We start from the raw sequence: 23,070 nt of genomic DNA, 5'->3' as shown, positions 1-23,070 counted from the left end.
TGGTAATATGAGTATCAATCCAATGAATCAATGTAGGTACACAATTGACACCCATGTTACTTGGGATCTCCCAGTCTGATCTATTATTTGGGTTTAATTAGGATTAGGGCAAAGCATCCTTAAAAAAAAAAAAAAACTTAAACTCAACGGTCATAATTGATAATTTCAGGTAATTGAAAGAAATGGTTAGTCCTTTGGGTCCTTCTTCATGCCTTAGTCGATAGAATTTTAGATCTACCATATATTTGGTGGATCGAAAGATGATAGCAGCAGGATGACCGTCATTTTTATAATTATTGTTAGTGTTCCTAAGGTATCTAATAGCAGCAAGGCTACAACTAAAAGAGAATGAGGGCATCCTCCATGCCATCGATGTAAAGAAGGGCCAAGCCCTCTGATCTAACTCCAACAATAGCATAAGCATTGTCAGATCGGTCAGATGAAGAAAAGATCACTAATCTAAATCTACACCATGATTAGGATTACTCAAAAATTATATATGTATGCAATAGATATAATGAAATGTCAAATCTATATGACCATGAATACAAAAAGTCCTGCAACTCTATATATAGAGGGAAGGCAGGAGCCGCCAAGCACCTAAAAAAGAAATCTTCAAACTTATCTTTACATAATAATATGTACACAAGAGGTTTTAATACTAGCCATCTTCTGCATCACCATTTTAACAACCAGCAGCCCGCAGGAAGTTGTCAAATGGGCTTGACGCTGGGAGCTTGAACTGGGGATGGGACTGGAAATCATTTTGCAACAGTATGTTATCACCACATGCACTTGAGTTCGGATCTAGGAAAGGATTGCTAGTCTGCATTACAGAGATGTGAGAGTATTTAGCTGGCTGGAAAAGAATTATAACTAATTCAAAGTAAAAATGGAATGATGATCCAGAATGATAGGGTCCCTTTGGTTTGCACCATAAATGGTGGGAGAGAGAGTTTTCTTTCCACTCTTCTAGTTCCGAGAACAGAAATTTCTAAGAATTTCTTTTGTGTTTGTGCATGCCATGCGCACACGCGTGTGCATGTGTTTTTGCAGCTTACAGATACGTATACAACAAAACAAATATTTCTATAGTTTTATGCAGTAAAGTCCAAGGAAGTATAACTATAGTTTTCAAAGAGCAGAAGCAATGCAAGTGGGAAATTATTAAAAAAATGGAAAGTACAAGGATTTTTTTCCAGCTTTGCATAAAAAAGATGAAATTGCAAGGAGTAAATGGAAGCTTTGCGAGGTTGCAAAGTGTGCACTTAGTTGGATTTTAAAAAATATATATATATATAATTGACATTCTCTGTAAGCAGATATGATTAATAAGAGTTGGAAAACAAGGGGCAAAAGAAGGATTAGTATTATAATCATGACTATATAGATGCTTATATGCCTATATTTACATGCATCCCATGAGGTAGATATTATACCTTTTGCAATTGATCCATAAGCAAATATGATGACCCTTTCATGTCACCTTGATCATGTAAAAGATCAGGGAATAATAATTCCTGTTTTTGCTGGGCACTCATAAAAGCAGACATTTTCTGTTGTTTTCCCATCATAAGAGCCTCGCAGTGACTAGCCATTTCTTTAAATGGTACATCAGGGGTGGTTGATACTGAAAATCTTCCAACTTGCAATGATGTCTCCAAAACCTGCACAAGTTTACTTATTGAAGCACATAATAATTAAAAGCGAGCATATTACTCAGAAAAAGTCTCCTAGGTATATGTACTGGGGGGGATGACACCTATTAAATCTTTCTTTTTATATATTTTCTAATTAAATAGTATCTACTGAGTTCTTTTTCATTTCAGCATGGTGACATGTGCCGGCACAGCAGCCCCTTGCCAGCACCCCTCATACCACTGGCAATTAAAACCTTGTCAGATATAATCTGGTTCCTACCTGTTTAACTGAGTATTGCCTATAATATGGAGATGGATGAGCTCAGGATGTTCAAAGCAACACATTTGTGCAAGAAAACTGACATTTAATTAATTTAGTGAACCCTTTTTAAATTAATAATTTATGGAGAAAAAGAAAAGGATAAAACATATACCTAATTGATAAGCACATTACATATTCAAAATATAATGGATATAGATGCATTAGCTTAATGTTTCATGACATTGTATGATTCCATTTTCAACATGCTGGAGAGTCAAATTTGGAAAGATAACATTAATGAAGATTTTTCAAGTAATCATTTAAGAACTCGACTATTAATGCTGATCATGTTCCAGTGCTTAGCTAATATTTAATAATTTTTTAAGCATATAACCAAGACTATAACATCCAACTTTAGTCCAACTATTTGGCTCAGTTCAGTGGATCCTCATTCGCCAACACTTCCTATTAAAGGCTACCTCTGATGTTATCTAAACTTGATCTTTACAAGTTTGCTATATGAACCTCGAAGAGCATGGAATCCTGAAACATTTGGAGACATTTGTCATTTTCTTTTAATTGATTCAAGGATATTGGGAGTACTTTACTGTGAAAAGCATGTAACTATCAACACATTTAAGCATTCACCTCTCAAAACTGCTCAATTTTCACTTAAAGAGTCCAAATAGATAACCAGATAAAATGTGTAACAGTGCCCTGAAAAATCAAGATCAATGTAGATAGATATTTATGTACACAGACACATTAGTTCAATGTTTCATGACATCGCATGAGTCTATTTTCAACACATTGGAGAGTCAAATTTGGAAACATATACATTAATGAAGATTTTTAACTAAACATTTAAGAACATAACTATCTAATGCTGATCATTTTCTAGTGCTTAGCTAATATTTAATAATTTTTAAGCGTATAACCATGACCATAAAGGCAACCTCTGATGTTATCTAAACTTAATCTTTACATCATGAACTTCCAAGAGCATGGAATCCTGAAACATCTGAGACACGACATTTTCTTTTAATTGTGAACACAATAAAGCATTCACCTCCAACTGCTCCACTTAAAGAGTCCATGTTGATAACCAGATAATATGTGTAACAGTGACCTGAAAATCAAGGTTTATGAATTTTATCTCAGCTTTATTCAAATGGTCTCTTACGACCTTCAGATTATTGAAAACCTTATGTTCAGAATAGTGGAACAAGAGAGATATTTGTAAAGATTCAGCAACCACCAATTGCAAGTACGCCAGCTATTGAGAATTTGACAAAGAAGCAATTAGTAAGTATTCTTTTCTAATATCTTTTGATGTATGAAAAAAGTATAAAAGAAGCAAGCGAATTGCAAGCATACTGTATCCAGAAGTTGATTGACACTTAGAAGATTAGATGTGTCACTGGGAAGCTGTGGACTGGGGTCTACTAGACCTTCAAATGCTTCAGTAAAGATGTCGACATCAATTAAGCTGGTTGGAGGTATGACCTGTAAAATAAAACGGGTAAATTCTGGGTCATGGAACTCCCAATCGGTCATTTAGAATAGTAAATATTGAGCACCTCCTCTTGAGAGTTGTCTTTTTTAGAGCCAAATGGCGGAACTTGTCCAGGAGCTTCCACAAACTGAGCCCCCAATGGGCATACATCATCAGGCAAGAAGTCACTTAGAAGTTGCTTTCTTATGGTAGGTAACTCGGTCTGAAAGATGAGCATAAGACAATAAGGACACATGTGATAAACAACTATTTTTCAACACATAGGCAGGAAAAAGAGAGTGAATTATAGGAGTTACATCTGATGAATCTCCTAAGCTGTTCAAAATTACAGAAACCATGGATTCTTTTAACTGGTTTTCTGTTAGTTCTACAGCTGAAAGAGATATCAAGGCACAATTGTCATCCTCTTTTGAACCATAAACTTTCACCAGGTGATCAGATGCTGTGTTCACAGCCTGTAGCTTGGAATCTTCAACCAATTGAAGAAATGGATCAACCTGAAACGAGAAACCCAACTTATAAAAGTAAAAACTATGTCTAGAGGAAAAGATGATCTTATTGGATTAGTAACTTCAGCTTTTTATGTGTATGGTCAAAATCTTGAAGAAAATTATTTGATTGACCATGATGCTTTAAGTTCCTGCACTTTTGCTGGTCGTTAGCTGAAACAATGAACTCAACCTAAAATTGATTGAAGATATTTGTTAATGATGGTTATTACCATAAAAATATACAAAAGTGAACACATGCCGCAGAAATATATCTAAGAAGATCAGGTAATGTGGTTTGACATGATATAGGTAACTGAATCACTTACAAGACAATAGTAATAAGAGATACTACAAGAAAGCTCAAGATAGATCAAAATTTATAGGTAACCAAATAAAACCTATATGCAGAGATTGTCTTAAAACCAAGATTTTAAATCCTGTGCAATGGAGCTGTCCCAGTTTTTCCATGGAACAGGACACACCGCCATCCTGCCCCTCTCGAGATTTGGGATAGGGTATGTCCTAAAACGTGCTAATCAGGATGCTGGGACAATGGTGGGGTGGTTCTGTCCCGACACTTGGGATGGCACCCTATCTTGGTGTCTCATGGGACATCCCACCGGGACTCAAGTCCTTGCTTAAAACAATATACGGAAACTCTGTGCTGGTTGCAAGACAATCTCCGGGAAGAAATGTGTATCAGGTCCTCTAACATGCAACACAGACTTGGGCTGTCAAGATATTCTTAATGAATGGAATTACAAAGTTGACTCTAACAAAACCATAAACACTGAGCTGCATACCGTTTTCTCATTCAGCGATGACTTAACAAGTGGAATAAGAGGCTGCACATTGAATGCTTTTGAAGAAAACACAATCATAGCTGTTGCCAGCATAAATAAAGACCGGCGACGTGATGGCGGCAGTGAACCTACAAATAAGTATAAGCAGCATCAACATCTGCAACTGCTCGTTTATTATGGGATAAATAAAAAAACATTAGCAGTTATATAATAATCATATAGTTTTTGCAACATGTAAACTGCTGAAACTATCAATAACTGAAAACCGACCACAATAACTTCACTACCCTATCCAGCATAGAGTTGCTACTTCTCAACATTGTAAAATGGAACGAAGATACTCCTCAGAGGATCTAAATGTCCAACAAATAGTATAAGTGACAATCTAGACATACCCACAGAATTTATTATTGCTCGTTTGAACAAGCACAGCACAATGTTTAAAGTTTAAACCTATAAAAGTTATGGATCAGAAGTACAACCAAAACCTTTTGGTGTAGTTATATCTATAAAAGGATATCTGAAGTGTTCTTGACATTTAACATACTTTTTTTCCTAAAGAATATGGTGGTTTTTCACCAGCACTCAGGTTTGAACCTGATACTTCCAATTGGAAAGATGGATGCCAACTGAGATACCGGTTACTGGCAATTTATTATTGCTACTTCATATTGTCGAACAAGCACAGCACAGTGTTTAAACCTATAAAAGTTATGGATCAGAAATGCAACCAAAACCTTTTGGCGTAGTTATATCTTCTGAGGATATTTGAAGTGTTCTTGACATTTAACTTACCGTTTTTTTATTGAAGAATATGGTTGTTTTTCACCACCACTCAGGTTTGAGCCTGAGACTTTCGCTAGGAGAGATGGGTGCCAACCATGATACCGGTTGCTGGCAACATTTAACTTACAGCTTGCCAACATTGTGGGTTTGTACTTTATGCCCATATTTGGGCCTTTTAGTATATTGACACCTTAAAGCTAAATATTCCCCCTATAGAAACTTTGTCCTATCCTTTGTCACATTTAGTGGCTGAGGAATTATAGAGTTACTCCTGGGTTTGATGAGCTTATACCATATAATCAATAAGACAGGTTTCCCTACAAGCTTAGTCATCTAGGTTTCATAACGAACCTTATCTTGCCAAAAATTGCCTTTAGGATGATTTCAGGTTGCGAGCACAGAATGTTCTCAAATTACAATTTATCATGTTTTACTCCATGAAGCAAACCCATATGGATGAAATATGGCTTGCATGCCAAGATGATAAATTACATAAATTATCAGTACATACTAAAGCTAGTTGATCAGAGCTATTAGTTCGCCATCTAACGGCTATTATGAGTTTATGACTATTAACAATGCTATCATTGCAGCCATATATTGAGATCTATAACCAAAATTTATCCTTTTTTTTTTACACAATCTTTGTTTTTTAACAAATAAAATTAAAATAACATATATTATGTTTACAATATTTTAAGTAATGAAACAATATTTTGAGCTATATCAGGCCAAACATGAGCAAGCTAGCCATAGCTTGCACTTGGCTTGTTTATATTTCGAGCTCAAAATCTTGGGTCATGTTTGGCTCATTTACTAATTGAACCGAATTTCACGCTGAACAAACTCTACTGATAAGCAGCTCATTTTTTTGATGTGGCAGTAATTCCTATTGCACAATAACTATTTTAATAAGGTACAGATAACTGTCAAGCTGATTTCAGCTGACCAATTGATGGTAACACCATCCATTATTTGTGTCCAAAATAAAAATAATAATGTCGTTATGTATGAATCATGTCACTGTCACAGGCAGATTATAACTGACACATCTTAGTTACAATGTTTAAAATCTGCTAGTATGCCTAGTACCATAGTATGTTGAACCGGCCGATTCAGCTCGTACTGGACCGGTCCGGTTTTCGACCGGGTCCAATTTAAGCGTGGAAAACGGTTCCAGCTTCAAACGGGTCGAAATTGAGCGGTACAAGCCCGGTACTGGTGCGAATTGGACCGGCTCGCAGCGATACGCGCGCCCTGTGCAGAGCGCTCGCACTGGGCATTTAATGCCACATAGTGGCATTTAACGCAGCGCACGCTTCCGTGGGGTTTTTTCTGCGCGCGCGCTGTGCTCTGTTGGCCGGTTCAGTACCAGTTCAAATCGGTTCGAACCGGAACCGTATCAGTCCGGTAGGCGACCGGTATGCCTAGCGATATCGATACAGCATATCTTGCCTGGTACGTTATGCAATATAGTCAACCTCCCATATCTACTAATAATTACTAAACCAGATGACACACCCTATGTTGATGTGGATATATATGGGGTCAAGATAGTATGATATGATCAAGATTTCAAACCTCGATTTGATATTAACTTAGACAAAAAAAGTCTCACATGAAGAACGAGAAATTGTTTCAAAACTATTTCAAAAACCTATATTATAATGACAATGTTCTGTATAAAGTTGACAGGTCATCATTTTTTTATGACAGATAACAGATTAGCCATGTTACACTAGATACAAAAAATAATTTGAAAAGCTTACCTCCTCCTCCAAGCGAAATTCTCCTTAAAGAAAATGCAAGCTGAAAACTCCGAATAAGGGCCTCATGAATTGAGGTCTGAAAACTTGCAGATAGGATAAATTAGTTAAGAATAGCCGAACTGATAAGAATCCATACATAACATAGAATTTGAATTGTTTGACATCAGCTTGTGAAATAACTTGTGAAATATATGGTGTGCAGTAACTTTCACAACCATAAAAGATGAAGCACGCCAGTGACATGTACCATCGGAAGTTGGAAATTATAATCCAAAAAGGGTTAAAACATCAAACTATTGTAACTACATGCATCAAGGTGGAAATTAGAAGTAAAAAAAGATAGTACCCTTCTCATAAGATTGGAATTACCACATTCAATATATAACGTGTTATCACAAAACATTTTCTTCAGTTCTTTTCCTTTTTTTTAGGAAGCAGTGAGGTTCCTATTCTGTCAACATTTCTTCCTATATATTTATTTTGGCAACATTATCAAAGAATTCATAGTATTTTATGCAAAATTTGTAGTACTAACAAAGAATTTACTACTTGCATCACATATTTTAAGTATGTTAATCCCTGTATAACCAACCACTCTCAGATGCCTTCCAATAACTCTCTTGAACTTTTAGCAAATTACAAACTTTATCCTGAGGTGAATTAATCCTGAACCTGAGTGCATGGCTGTCCCAACTCACTTCAATGTCGTGCATAGGACATGAAGCCCTATAGCAAGACTGGAGGTCCACTGATATTCCATCATCTTAATTTGCTAAAGTTGCTTCCTTAGACCTCATATTTTCAGAAAAAAAAAATTGATGTGTTTGTAGTTTTAGATGTTTATATGTTATCTACAGTAGGAACGGAGATCCCACAGAAAGATTAAAGTTTCAATGTTATCCTTTCCTCTCTCGTCACTCTACAAATTTAGTGTTAAGATGGAAAAGTCAAAGTCTCAACAAAATTCCTTCTTTTTTTCTTTTTCTTTTTTCTTTTTAAAGCAAAGATGTGAAATCTAATTGCCTACCCGTAATGGGAGATTTTATAAAGCCGAAAAAGAAGTCGTTTGCAGGGGAAATTTTATAAAGCCAAAAAAGAAGCCATTTACAGAAAAAAGAAGCCTACAGAGAGAGTAAAATCCAGTACTTCATTCATTCAAGGTTTTAAGGATGCAACCACGTTCCAGGATCAAGGAAAAGCTCTACAGGAAATAAATCAAGTAGATACAAGCAGAGTGAGCACCATCCATATTGCAATAATATAACTGAAATTTGATTAGATCACTTTTTTGTTCAGTTTAAATAGAATTACAAATTAATCTTTTCTTCTTGTCAGGCATCACTTTCCAATATAAAGCAGGTTATAATTTGTCAGAGCACAGATCAAGGAAAGCTAATGTACTGATTAGCTTTTCCTTTCTAATGTTTCCACATGAAATATAAAAAGAAAGAGATAGTTTCAGATATTCGTACAGCTCAAACGTAATATCAGATAGTAAATAAGATAAAATCTCATACAAAAATTAGTGCACAGACCATTAAAAAATAACAATACCATCAACAAAATAATAGTATAAATATTAACTTAAAAATGAGAAAATGGTAATGGCAATGTTTCAGCATTATTATGAAATAAGGTGAGATTACCTTTGGTCGAGAAAACAACAATATCAGACTATAAGTATGAGCAATAGCTTCATAGTTTTCAGGAGTATTTTCAGGGGAATTGGCCTGAGCCCAAATGGATGAGAGCATTAGTGTGATTTGGCGACTGCTCAATCTTAGAGAAACTGGGTCCTGGATTCCATGCATGGAGAAGAACCAAGTTGTTGTAATACAGTGAATATTTCAGGAATTCAGTGAATGTATTCAAGTGGAGTAGCAGATAACAAAATATGATAGAGAATAAAAGATGTACCACTTCCTTCTTTGCATTATTCATGGAAACATTTTCTGCTGTTACAGGTAAAGGAGAGCCTTTCGTGCTAAAAACATGACTTCGAAATGACTGTAAGCGAGGACCTTTCATGCTGCGATTCCGACTTTTAGATGAGGGTAGCGTATAAAGATTTGCATCATTGCTGCTCATTTGTTGTGCATCATAACCATGAGAGTTTTTATCCAGACTTTCTTGGCAAGCATTATCTCTCAAGGAGTACTTTTCCCTTCTTAACTTCTCGAAAAGAGCAGCTGAGGATGAAAAGACTGACACAGTCCTTGAGAGTGTCCTTCGAAGATCATACATCATCTGTGATTCTGGAGTAGCTAAGCAAGGATAGGGCCATACAGAAGATGGAACAAGAACAACAGAAAATATACGGTGAGCCCCCACACGTGTTTCATGATCTGGGTGGACCATTGCTAAGAGCAGTTGATGAAATAAAGCTTCAGGAAATGCCTGCAATAACAATGAAATATAAATAAATTAACTAAATTAAGCATTACATAACATAAATAGATTTGCCCAAAAATGTGTACCCTTGACAAACCTTATTCTGATATGACAAATTTGGTACTGATGCAATTATTTGAGCCGTACGATATACTGCAGAGATTGTTGACCTAGCAACCTGTATGTTAGTCGAGATATTCTCCAACATCACAGCCATCATGTCAAGAACAGGTCCTGCATCACCAACCTGTTTAACAAAGTCAATAGCATATATAAACCTATTAAGCATCTTCAACACTAATGCCAAATTCACATAGAATTCCTGGCTAAAAATATTTTCAACTTTGTGCATTTCTACCAGAACCTCCAGCATATCCAAAAAGCACAGCTAATATTCATAATAATTACAAAACAGAACATGCAAATATATTCTAAAAACCTTCATATTAATGGAAAATCAGATAACAGACAGTACCTTTTTAGATAACCGAACAATGCACTCATCTACCGCTGTTTGAAATTTATTATTCCATCTGATCATGTCATCCCCCAAGTCCTGACTACCAAGTGTACAATGCATCGTTTTCCGTAAATGCCTCACAAGATCACTTATTGCACCTATAATTGCAACAGAAGCCTGAGCTTTTGATTGCCCAGCAAGGCTGGCTGTAACTTCAACAATGTTTAGCTGTAAATCAGGCTGTTTTAATACAGCCTTGTGCTCAAGATGCTTGACCATTATAGATATTAACAAATGTGTGTTTTGCCCTGTAAAGGAAAAAAAGAAAAGAAACACGCTAACCATTTTTCTTGGATATGATCATAGTAGAAACTCCTTGTAAGAAAATCTGTATGGAATTCTCTGATTAAAAGATAATAGAAAGTATACTGCAAATTTATACAATTTTTTTACAAAAATTACCTGTCTTTTCCATTAATAACTGCATATCCATTAAGACAACCAGCGCAAGCCCATTTTGTGATGACCATGAATTATTACTATCAAAATATCGAAACAAAGACTCCAAAACACGCCGCACAGTGGTGGCTTCCTTGGCTAGCTTGGCCATGTTATGCACACAAACCCTGGACCAAAAGTTGGGGTTCTGGGCTTCATCCCTGTTGAATGTGATTAAAAATGAGTGCAAGTAGAAAACTGATGAGCAGAATACAAGAATGCAAGCAATCATGCAAACAAACATGAACACATACATAAACGCACAAACAATTGTGCACACAAGCACGAAGACAAGTGAAAGTCATTAGTGGGCAATAGCTCATAAACTCTTACTTAGTCAAACAGAGTTCTCCTTTTTCATTAAAAATGCTTCTCCAAGATGGAACCCTTGACATGACAAACGGCGAGGGATCTACATGACCCTCAGCTTTAAGGACTTCTTGAACCCATCGGCTCTGGGAATCTTTGCTGCTTTGATGAAGATCCTCTGATTTCTTTTGGGGGCCCCCATAATTTTCCAAAACTATTGTAACTACCTGTAGTGATAAAGAGACAAATATTTTCAAGGAAAATTGAATGGAACAATTATCATTTTTTCCTCATAGCAAGTAACAACAGAATAGGGTACCCCCAAGGCTCTAAGCCTCTAACATTAAATATCATCTTCACAAGGCTATTTTGTTCAAACTATATGATAACAATTCAACTCAACTAAGCCTAACCTTAAACTAATTGGGGTCGGATACTGAGATATCAAGTCCTTCCTTACTATTTCCTCCGTTCCGCTTGGTTTAGGGCCATATTTTCTAAAAGATGCTGAGATATCAAGTCCTTCTTTACTATTTCATCCCATGCGATTTTCGATCTATCTCTACCCTTATTCATATCTTCTACATATATCGAATCAATCCTTCATATTAGTACATCCCTCGGCCTCCATCATACATGTCCTTCTCTCAATTTGTCATTAACTAGTACTACCTTCACCTTTTTATGAATGACCATGTTATTCTATCTTTTCTTGTATTACCATATATCCACCTCAGCATTCACATTTCAGCCAATACACATCTTGTGCACATATTTTCTAACTGTCCAACATGCGGTACCATAAAGCATAGCTGGTCATATGGCTAGGTTATAAAATTTTTCCTTTAACTTGGCAAATGTCTTATGATTATATAATATCATAGTTGCACTTTTCCATTACATCTAACCCGCGTTAATCCTACATATGGCATCCTCTTCAATCTCCATTTTCTTATGAATAATTGATCCTAAATACCAAAAATGATCATCCTTAGAAATTTCATAATCCTTAATTTTTACTCTGTCTTCATCTTTATTTCTAATTTTAGTAAAATTGCAGTCCATGTGTTCTATCTTGATCCCACCTAACCTAAAATTCTTGGATTCTAATGCACTCCTCCATAATCTTAGCTTATGAAATTTGTTACATCTAATGCAATAGATATTGAGATTTATTGCAACTACTAATGAGGATTACAGATAACTCGATAATCAATGGAGAAATAGAAAGACCTATGCTTTATACCTCACCTATTACCAAGATAATAGATGTAATCAATGATACTTGCCTACTTGGAACTTAAAATCCAAAAAACTAAGTGCGAAGGTGAGTAGAAATTACCAGTGACAGAGTGACAAGTATCTTTCAGTTGCTCGCAGTTTAAATAAACATGGTGAAAAAAGTAGAAGATACCCAATTTTGGAACAAGTCTGGCACTATAAAGAATGTTCCCTACAATAAACAATACAAAAAACAACTAAAGTAAACTGAGCACAATCACAACCAAGAAATTTAATGCCATCTAAATTGGGTACATTTTGTATCATCTTGTCTCATCTAAGTCATATCCCTATTGCTTCAATCTTCAGAAATTCATTCACAAAGCTTCCATCCAAAGTTCTATGGATAAGAAACTTCACTAGAAGTCTAGAATGATCTTTGTCGTTGAATAGCCATGAATTGATATTCCCCATTATTCAATTCAAATGTTAATATGACACTAGAGCTACCTTTGTTGGACGCTTTCTCAACTTCCTAACTAGCATCTTACATCTTTTCTTTATTGTTTTACACTATATGCAGAAGCAAGGTTCGCCGTATCGGTACCAAACCCCATACCAGTGCCACACTAGCATAGCGTCGGTACGGTACAATGCGAGATATTCTATGCTCCATAGTCAACTCCACAGGAAAGTGTTGGATGATGATGATGAATCAGCTAAACTGCAATGATTTAGAAAAAATGTACCAATTTCCATACTACATAATGGTCAAAAAGATCAAAGGGCGCTTTTGAAGGAGAATCTTTGACCTAAGATCAGATGCACAAGGGTTTAAAATTGAGATATTTGGCATTTGTTGTTTTCAAATGAACTTTGCAAGGGATCAAAAGAAAAGTATTGGATTCATTTGCACAGTGTTTTACAAGACACTATATAAAAACATGTTATTTATATTACAAGAAATCATTAGGAGCTAAAGTTTTAGGCACCGAATAACACTCTATCCCTGAAGTGAGATCTTATCAAGTAGGCTAAAGTTGACCATTTCTATGGGCATTCATTTAGACCATCGATGACCAAAAGCTGCATTCTTGAGGTTTATTATAAAAAGTTCCATAAAGTAGAAAAAGTAATTTCTTTTCCAGAAAACAAATCATCCTAGTCACAAGTTCGTGTATCAACCAAGGTTTTAGATACTGAGTGGAAAGCAGGGCGGCCCACCATCCCAAGTATCAGGATGGGGCACCAACCCAAGTATTGGGATGGACAAGTCGAGAAATAGACTGGGACAGGATGGGATATCCATCATCCCCGTGTGAATACACGGGGCATCCTATTCAATGGAAAAACCAGCAAAAGCCCATCCCAAGTTATTTAAAACCTTGGTCTCAATGACATGAATCAATGGTTAACAAACAATGGACACAGATAAAATTTAAAGACAATGACAATGACAAAATCAATATAATACTAGATATTCAATTCAAGGAACAAAAAAAATTGAATTTGCTTACGTTGTCAAATTCTGCTGAGATATGGGAAAATTCACCCATAAACCAAACCTGTAATCACATGGAAGCATACAAAAGCATCAAGTAAATAAATATACAGAACTGCAGTTCAATAGATGGTGGAAATTTTCCTTAAAAAAACTGATAGACTATGAAAATACAAAGACAATAACATTCAATAAGACAAACATGAAGCTGTAAAAACTAAGAGTGAAACCCAAGAGAAGGGGTTCTTCAAAATTTAAAATAATTAGTCCTTTCAGAAACATTCATTGCACCAGTAATTAACTAAACAGAGGGCATTAATATTTAAAAAATATACTTTAATACTTTACAAGTATGGATTCCAAAACAAGAAATACAATAGAAAAGATGCATCAGGCATGTAAAAAGCCACAAATCATCTCAAAGCTATACTGGAACACTGAACCATAAGTGCACATTAAGATAGTGAAGCTTTCTGGTGGTGCATTCACATGGAATAGATAAAAGCACGATAAAGTTAACTGGTGATAATAATTAATTCAAATTATTTAATTTTATTATAAATAAACATACATACTAGTTTGAAAAACAATTCTATTTGTTAAAAAATAGAACATTATTATTAGATTATATATGCGCTGTATAAAGATATAACATAACCACCTAGAAACCTAACATCCAAAGAAAAGATTTCATTACATAAGCGGGACAATTAGAAAATGTCCATACACCTACATATATAAATATGTCCTCAAGTGTTCTCTCAAGATACATCCTTGAGCGTGCACTTATGTGCACACTATATGAAAAGCTAAATGTATATATAACAAGTATTAATAGAAAAAAATGGATGCATTTCTTCATTTTATCAAAGTCCGCCCCCCCCCCCCCCCCCCCCCCCCCCAAAAAAAAAAAAAAAGAGAAGAAAAGGTCTCCTTCCTTATTGTTAGAGAAAGGTAGCACGATAGTCTGCACAAGTGTACATAAGTTGAAGTATACGCTTGCTGCATATGTTTGGCACTGATGTCCTTTATTGCTCGTATAACTGCATTAATGCTTAAAAGTATGGTATCTGCAGTGATAGAGAAGCTTCTGCAAGATATCTTTCTCAATTCCACAAACAATGTAAGGGCATTCATTTAGTTTGCAAAATGTTGCTATGTGGTTCTGCAATATGCCAAACTTGGTACGTGATGTTGTGGTCTGTAGTAGTTCTGCTCTACAAGTATTAATACATGGAAATGGAGTCAACTGAAGGCATGCCCCTTTGAGATGCCTCCTTAAGATTGTGCACGTATAATATGTGATCTCAGATACTTGTTTACTGAGATTTAGTGAAGAATCCAAGTGATAGACATTTTGGGACACTTCAGGCTTCCACCTCACCTCATGAAGAATTCGAATCCCTTGCTAAAGCCTCCATTTCTGAAAATTATCATACATACAACCCTAGAATGGTATTGTTTTCTCATTTAATTTAACTCTACTAATTCCTTGTGAGAGTGTATATATATGGCTTTATGCTGTAAGCTCCATAACAAAACGAATTTCTTTGTTGTGTTGCTAGCATTCGATTAGTATGTCATATGCAAAATATAGAGAAGTGTGTGCAAATCCCAGATCCCACTGGGATTTTGGACACCAACTTGAGAGATTCTTTGTAGCATACTCAGACTGCCAACAAGTTTTTCAATAGATTCTCCCTTTTGGCTAGATAATACTGAACTTGACACATTTTTAGTTGTTCCTTTAGCAGACCATTAGGAACATGAATATGCCCCTTCACCATCTTCTCCAACTGCATGCCTTGCCTATTAAGTTGGTGGTCATACGTCGTCATGTGTCTTTTGGTTTAAATCTGTAAGATTCATCATTTATCAAACACATCAGTTTCAAAACTTATAGAGAGGGATTTTCCTTTACCTACTTTTACTAGTTCCCCTCATATTTTGAATCTTCTCCCAATTTTTGGTTGATTTTTTGAATCTTTTGGTTGTTTTTCATTTTTTTTCTTTCTTTAAATTTAGTTTCCTTTTCCATGTGCAAGAAATTTATCGGTTAAACTAAGTCCATGTCCTTGATCTCTGAAGTTCTTCACTGATACATATTGATTAATCCATCTTTTTTGGAGCTTCAACCTTAGATTACTTAACCTTATTGCTCATGATCCACAAACAGCAATTTTCATCATTGATCCACACTACCCTACTATAAATGTAATACATTTAAGTTGCAACTTTAAGCCTTATTTAGCTGTTTTTCTAGGTGTTCCTGTTCTAGAGTCCACAACTGGAAGCATACCTTTCTAATTTGTCAAACCCATATTGGCTGCCAGAATGTAAGCTCATAGTAACACCTTGAATATAAATGATCACACTTATTTTTATACTCCATATAACCCTGGAGATTATCTCAAGATCATAAAATCCCCTTCTCTTATTTTAGGGTTGCAACATGCTCAAGCTTTAGCCTTCTTCCTTGGACCAGACACCCCTCCAGCATGGTGGCAATGCATTCTTAGTGGATTTCACCGTCCTTTTTTCATAACTAGGTAGACACACTTCTTGGTTTCAGATCATCCTCATGTTATCCTATCCATGGTTTGCCGTATCAGTCGATACCAGTGCATACCGACCGTACTGTACCGAACTCGTGCGCGGTTCAAAGGGCGTACCGAGTTTTTTTTTTTTTTTTTTTTTTTGCTGAAACAAAAGGGTAAAGGGGGGGAGGAGAACCTCCCCCGCGTAGCAACCCCACACTGGGCCCCTCTCCCACCGGGACATGTCCGATACGGGTAGAAAGCACCCCCCTACCCCCTCGGAGGGAGAGGCATACTTATATTTCTCATACCCTCCCCACCTCGCGGGCGGCCCCACCTACGTGGCAACCCCCTCACAGGCGAGTTTCGGTACGCTGAACCAGTCCCTATACCGGGCATGCAAACAAAGTAATAGGATAATACTAATACGGGGTCCAGTACCGAGACGGCAAAACTTGATCATATCTTTTCCTTTTGATTTGGCTCGAAGTTTCTGACTCCTTAGATCCACAATACATTCTTGGTGCTTTTGTATTTGTTTGCTTGCACTCAGCATAGCCTTACTTGTGTATCAGACTATATCAAAGTATTCACCTAGTCACCTTTCATGCAGCTTCCTCATAGCTTTTTTTTTTTTGCTAAAGAGCTTCCTCATAGCTTCAAAGATAGTTCTATCACATGATCATGGCCTCTTTAAACATGCTTCACCTTCTCAAAACACATATCACTAATCTGCTAGTTTATCTTGTCATCAACCAACTTGGCCAGACAATTTGCTTCGCTGCTAGCAAGAATCTTATCCAGCATCAGCATACACCATCATTCTCATCAGTTTGGTACTATGGTTGTACATCATCAAGGTTATTAATACAAGTTATCTTGGTGCATACTATAGAACAAGGATTCTTCAACTAGTCAATGTAAATTCTTCCAGATGCCTTCATTATGACTTGTGCTTTTCTCAGTACCATCACAACATGCAAGCAAACCTGCCATGTCAGCAATATTGCACCTTCATCAATCATGTTCATCTAGAAGATTGGTTCTTTTTTGCATTCATGACTGCTTATTATTGTCCATGAGTTCTCAAGCACCATCTAGGCTCATCTTGCAAATCTGGCATACGGGCCACTCTACATTTGATTACATCGCACTACTTTTGTTATACTTCCTCTGTATGCTATCCTTTCACAACAAGCGTCCATTATATTCTGCTTCTTCTATTCTTTCTTATGGCTAAGTAGATTCCCTTTCATCAGCAAATGATAGGAAAAGTCTCAGCTCTTTGTTCTCTACCTATATTCATTCCATTTTTTAACAATATATATGCCTATCTATCAAGATTTTACTGTTTATAAGAATAACAAGGAAACATCTTAGATTTATGTTATATGATACAAAGTGAAGTTTCCACTCACTATATGGGTCATATAATAATTTTTATTAGGGCAAAAGAAAAAAGGAGCAAGAACATGTGGTGCTTTATAATAAAATCTTTCATACCCTAGGCCATCATACATGCTTAGATCAAGAACTTGGAAATCTGAAAACAGGGTGAAATGGGTCATATTTAAAACTATTAACAGTGTAATCCTTGGAACAATTACCATGGAAGAAAGGGCCTGCAGCGCTGCTGCACGCAAATGCTGTGCCCTCTCATCCTCTCCCACTTCTTGAGCCAGATGACATAGTCTAGGAATCAGTCCTTCCAAATTGAACTGGTATGTACCATCCACCTGACATATATCAATCAAACAGCATAAACTTGGTCTCTTAAGAAATGACACCCCTAGCTTAATTCATCACTAGCAAAAACCTTATGTCAACCTTCCAAACTGAAAGCCCTACCTGACTATTAACAAAATCAAAAAGAGTTTGGCATCCAATAATTTGCATTTCATCCTGTCTTGTTTGATCCAAAAGAGTATGTACGACGCTCAGTAAGCTAGTCGCAAACAGTGGCCTGTAATGGATATAGTCTAATTATTGTAGTCCATTCTCAAATAAACACAATAGATGCTAAGTGAAAATCTCAAAGTAATAATCACAAAAATATTAAGGGAGATCAAGAAGCATATTAAAGATGAGCATAATACATAATCTGTTCGACATATCAAGAAGAATATGCATGCAATTTGGTAATAATGAGGTAAGAATTGCATAAATGTACTTCCATCCATCACATAATCAATCATAGGAAATTTAGTCAGTGACATTCAGTCATATAACAATGTTTGTCATAGTAAAGTTTGCCTGCAATCAAAATTAGGTATAGCAAATTACGAACACTTTATTGCAACATAATGAGATTAAATATCATGATCAAATTAAAAATGCAGACAGAATCTAAAAATACAAGTATTTAATATTATATAGTCAGGGCAAGACAGTTTAATTGAAATGTGGTAGCCATTCTTTTGAAGAAGAATATCTATGAGTTGTGGCAAGTCTAGGTATTAAGCATATCAAGTGAGCAAATCACAAATCTATATCTTTCTTGTTGGTGCCTAAACACCTTGTCTAGTTATAACTACAGGCTCTACTAATTCTTGATTATAAATCTAATGCTAACTTGCTTTGATTATCTAGCATCATAATAGTTGCCTGTTGTATTATTTAGTTAAATTAGTGAGCTTGTTTCTCTTTGATCAATTAATGTTATTGTATAATTTGCAAGGAAAATTTATATTTACAATGTGGAAGTGTTTTGTCTACCGTTATTCTTTAGATTCTTTTGATTTATCTCTATACATCCAATTAACATAATATAACTATGACCTTAATTAAATATCCACTAACATTTTTCATACAATCAGCCTCTCCATAGCTGCCTAAGTTCTATGAGGTCCCCTATTTACAATCAGCCTAAGTTACAGTCGCCTTTTACAACACATAGCAATTAACACCGGATATACTACTAAATTGAATATTGGCAGTCTGCCAGTATGTATTTAGAGGCAATGGATGTCTTCACAAATCCAAGTAAAACTTACTTGAAATACTTATATAAGGAAACTTATATCATTGTCTGTGACTTGCTTCACTAGCGAACTTGCCAAATGAGAAAGACTTGTTATTAGTTATATATTACTAGATATGATGCAGCTGCTTTGCCTTTTTTACTTCCGTAAAACGATAAACGGTTTGGTGTCCTTTTGGTCTTCTTCTGATTGGCATATGTGATATGTTGATTTGGCTCTCAACAGATATCTCCATAATGACCATAGGCAGGCATGAGGCAAGGAGAATAGTAAAAATTAAAAAGGGATTCAAGAGCTACTTCTGTGGGCAACAAATATGATGTTTATTCAGGGAAAAGAACATGGCATTCTGCAAGCTTGCTTGAAAACACAGTTCCACAAAATGCAGCACATCAAGAAGATAACAGGAAGCATATAACTAGGAATATAAACTTACATTTGCTCCCTACAAGTTAGTAATAATTTATGGTAAATGCACATGATAATTTTTGCAAAGCTGAAGTGCTCATTTCTCAATTCCCTGTAACACCTTTGCTCCAGATAACTTGTAATCTGTTAAAAAAGATAAAGACAATGGCAAAAATGTTAAGGAAAAAGTATTGGTTGATAATGTGTAACAAATCATGGAAGAAATCTAGACAACTATAAGCAATGGCTAGGAGCAGATATTGAAGTTATAAGTACAGGAATCTCGGTCAGGAATTCAAGTATAACTTTGATGATCAAAATTTTCACTTCTGGATTGTATAAATGAAGGAAGAAGTATATTAACTTAAAAGATTCAGATAGCAATAACTCCTATATTGGACTAGTGATTTGTCATTTCAGTTGTTAATTTATAATTCGTTATTCTTTATATTTAAAAAGAAAAAAAGAGAACCAATTAAACATGTCACAAGAGCATCCTGAATGGTTTTAAAACTCCTCAAGAGAGAGACATGTAAAATGCAAATGTGTTATATGCCCACTAGGGTAACTGAAGGTGTCTGTTTTACAATGGCACCACTGTCACAGAAAATACAAAAATATACAAGCTTTTATTGAATAACACTTATTAGTATCAAACAAAAAGAAAATGATTCAAAATATAATTTGGTGCAAATCTCAAGAAAATTCTGGACGATTACCAGTAGGTCATTTTTTTTTTTTATCTTCAAAGAGCTTATCAACAATATATGGTAACCAACATCTTTGATCATCCTAAAGCAACAGGTAGAGTGAAACCATCTTAAATGAAGAAAAAATGACCACGTATATAAAATTTTATTATCTAATAAGCTTACTTGAGAGTGCTATTTGTTTAGGTGGTAATAGAAAAAGAGGAAAATTACCTTTGGGATGCGTAGTGGATTTCTAGAAGCGTATTCACACAATTTGCCAATCTTTCTATCATTTGGTTCTTCATCCTGCAAGGCAGTTACCAATAACTGAATACTTATAGAAGCATATATTAGCATCTTTGTGAAACAGCCTGTCAGAAATCTTCAAAAATTAATAATAAAAATTTTTGATTAGTCATATATACGACTGTTCTGCTGAATTTATACTTGAAAAGTAGCCTGATGAGCCTGACAAAGTTGAACTTAGATCGAATTCAAATAAGTTAACGAACCATGCATGCATGTGGCATGCGCGCTTGCACGCACACAATTACGTATGTTGTATGTGTGGAAGTTCCAAAAAGAAAAAGCAGCAATCGGACCGCATTATAAAGTTTATCAAATGAATGTATCCATGCAAGAAATGCTCAAAAGATCATACACAATCCCTGTTGCAGAACTATATATGCTCATGATAGAAATGCAAATTTTTTCTTAGTCCACTGCTCAGGAGCAGATCTCTAAACTTTAAAGTTTCATATACAAGAATAGTAATTGCATAATTTACAAAATGGAATGTCGTGTACTCTTGTGACAAATTTAACAAGCCCTTTTTCATCACATGAGAACATATTGAAGTGTTATTATGAGAAGTCTATTCTCGAAACTATAATTCAGGAGAATGAGAAAAAAAAAAAAAAGTATGTTGCTAGCATTAACAAGTGGCATAATCTTAATGGTGTCCAAAGGTTGCCCAAGAAGGAAGTAAGAGATGGAATAAAACCTTACACGCTAAAATATGAGTTGTTCAAGTAAAAGGAGATCAATATAAAAGGTATGTAACCAGACCTGAGTTCGAGGAAAAATTTCAACTAAAAGCTTCTTGTAACGCTTCACTGGCTGTCTAGACCTTGCTCTCAATGCAGGGCAGAAGAAACACAACCTCCCACATGCAGGCAAAACTTTTCTTGACATCACACCCATCTTGTACTGGAAAAAAGAAGGGGACAAAAAAAGAAAAGAATAAAAAGCTAAGATGTGTTGCAATATATTTATTTTTCCTCTCAACTAATAGATTCAAATTTGTTTATCTAGAGATTCTAGATTAGCACGGATAGTGTTGAATGTCAGTATGCAGTATATGTTGAAAAACATCATCGAATCATGAAATAGATTCTACTTTCTCCTTGTTTTGTTTATATTTTTATCATCTTCATGAAAAGATCCACCAAGAAACAAAGAAGAACAAGAAGGAGGTAGAACGAGAAGGAGAAGAAAAAGAATGAGGAGAAGGAGAAGGAGAAGGAGAAGGAGGAGGAGGGGGAGGAGGTGGTGGTGATGGAGGAGGAGGAGCAGAAGAAGAAGAAGGAAGAGGAGGAGGAGGAGTAGAATCTGCTATAAAGTTCGAGTAATCTACTAAAAGACAAGGTAAACATGATGACTGGATGTGTTTCAAAGATTGAAAAGGGATCAAAGCAAACGTCAGGGCAATATCCAATTCACCTCAACAAACCAAGAAATCAAGAACTCCTAAGTCCATTGATTCTAAAACCATAATCTGACGACAAGGTCTCAATTTTTCGCATATGAATTTTTCTTAATCAGAACCTTATCTCACGTACGTTGAGCAACCACGGCGCAAAATCTTCGCATAGAAAGATAAAATCATATCTTGGGGAAAATGGCATAAAAAAACCGATGCATTATCCAGGAAAAATTGTTGGCAGTTCTTCATATTGGTCACCGCACAAAATAAGAAGAAATAAGGAATTCAGTAGTTATAAAATAACAAGTTCCGATAGAAAATTTATAAAGAAAAGAACGACATTTACCACAAGATAATATGGAAACCAAATAGAGTTCTTGAATTTCTTGAAAGAATACTAATGGAATTGAAGTGAATCTAACTCGAAATATTTGATCGTTTCCTGGATCGGGAAAGAGAAGACCGGAGAAGAGGGTGGAAATCCTTTCAAGAATCTATGCAATGAAAGCACCGGATCTTCCACATCCTCCACGGCGGAAAGGTTGGATAGATTCTTAAACCAAATACAAAACTCTCTCTCTCTCGCTCGCTCGCTCGCTCGCTCGCTCGCTCTTTGTCTTGCCTCTCCTCCCCTCGTCCCTTCCCCCTCCCCACGAGCCCGAGAGCCCGCCCTCCGCGGAGAATACCTGCACCGGCCGTTGTGGCAACGTCCCCCGCAGATTTAGGGGGCCCCTCCTCTTTCTCGCGGTCATGTGTGACCATTTGAGCCCGCAACGGCTAGCCGAGCCCAAGATTCATTATTTTCCTTTTATCTCAACCAAACTTGCTTTGAAAATTTTCCTCCATTGTACTAATTCTTAATCATTATACTTATTATTATTAGTATTAGGATTAATTATAAAAAAATAAAATATTTTGAAGTTTTTAATTTTTATCCGACATTACAATTTTGTGCGATTGATACCCTCGCTGTGAATTCCGTTTGATGGTCGTGATGGTCGCGTACCATCACACGCTATCAAAAAATTGCTCATATGATCCTTAATTAAAGTTTATGATAAAAATAAAAACTATATACAAGTTAAGAATGGTCGGTATGG

General features: G+C 35.8%; 1 protein-coding gene across 3 annotated transcripts; it reads right to left on the bottom strand.

Moving 5' to 3' along the window:
• Nucleotides 1-476: 476 nt before the first annotated feature.
• Nucleotides 477-22,592, bottom strand: LOC103713119 (protein SEMI-ROLLED LEAF 2-like). 3 transcript variants are annotated; one of them, XM_008799929.3, is made up of 20 exons: nt 22,317-22,592; nt 21,334-21,474; nt 20,497-20,571; nt 19,602-19,717; nt 18,033-18,147; nt 17,792-17,920; nt 13,664-13,711; nt 10,950-11,152; nt 10,581-10,777; nt 10,134-10,426; nt 9,756-9,905; nt 9,185-9,664; nt 8,914-9,063; nt 7,268-7,343; nt 4,713-4,840; nt 3,715-3,915; nt 3,483-3,620; nt 3,280-3,408; nt 1,440-1,667; nt 477-826 (listed from the first exon to the last, which is right to left on the bottom strand). In XM_008799929.3, exons 2-20 carry the CDS (start codon nt 21,466-21,468, stop codon nt 686-688), a joined length of 3,132 nt encoding a protein of 1,043 aa, XP_008798151.1. In that variant the 5' UTR covers nt 21,469-21,474; nt 22,317-22,592; the 3' UTR covers nt 477-685. The 3 variants fall into 3 exon arrangements, with proteins under 3 accessions (XP_008798151.1, XP_017699779.1, XP_026662768.1); XM_017844290.3 differs by having other exon boundaries at nt 22,393-22,592; XM_026806967.2 differs by lacking the exon at nt 21,334-21,474 and having other exon boundaries at nt 22,317-22,591.
• Nucleotides 22,593-23,070: the final 478 nt, after the last annotated feature.

This window comes from Phoenix dactylifera, chromosome 9 (assembly GCF_009389715.1).
Source record: "Phoenix dactylifera cultivar Barhee BC4 chromosome 9, palm_55x_up_171113_PBpolish2nd_filt_p, whole genome shotgun sequence".
NCBI lineage: Eukaryota > Viridiplantae > Streptophyta > Magnoliopsida > Arecales > Arecaceae > Phoenix > Phoenix dactylifera.
This window is presented reverse-complemented; position numbering and strand designations above follow the sequence as displayed.

Excerpts from the sequence above, each read along its gene's own strand:
- LOC103713119 (XM_008799929.3), bottom strand. The coding sequence starts at position 21,468 with ATGGGTGTGATGTCAAGAAAAGTTTTGCCTGCATGTGGGAGGTTGTGT. Across the intron at positions 20,572-21,333 it reads AAATTTTTCCTCGAACTCAG|GATGAAGAACCAAATGATAG; the intron begins GTCTGGTTACAT and ends ACTGCCTTGCAG. Across the intron at positions 7,344-8,913 it reads TGTTGTTTTCTCGACCAAAG|ACCTCAATTCATGAGGCCCT; the intron begins GTAATCTCACCT and ends GCAAGTTTTCAG.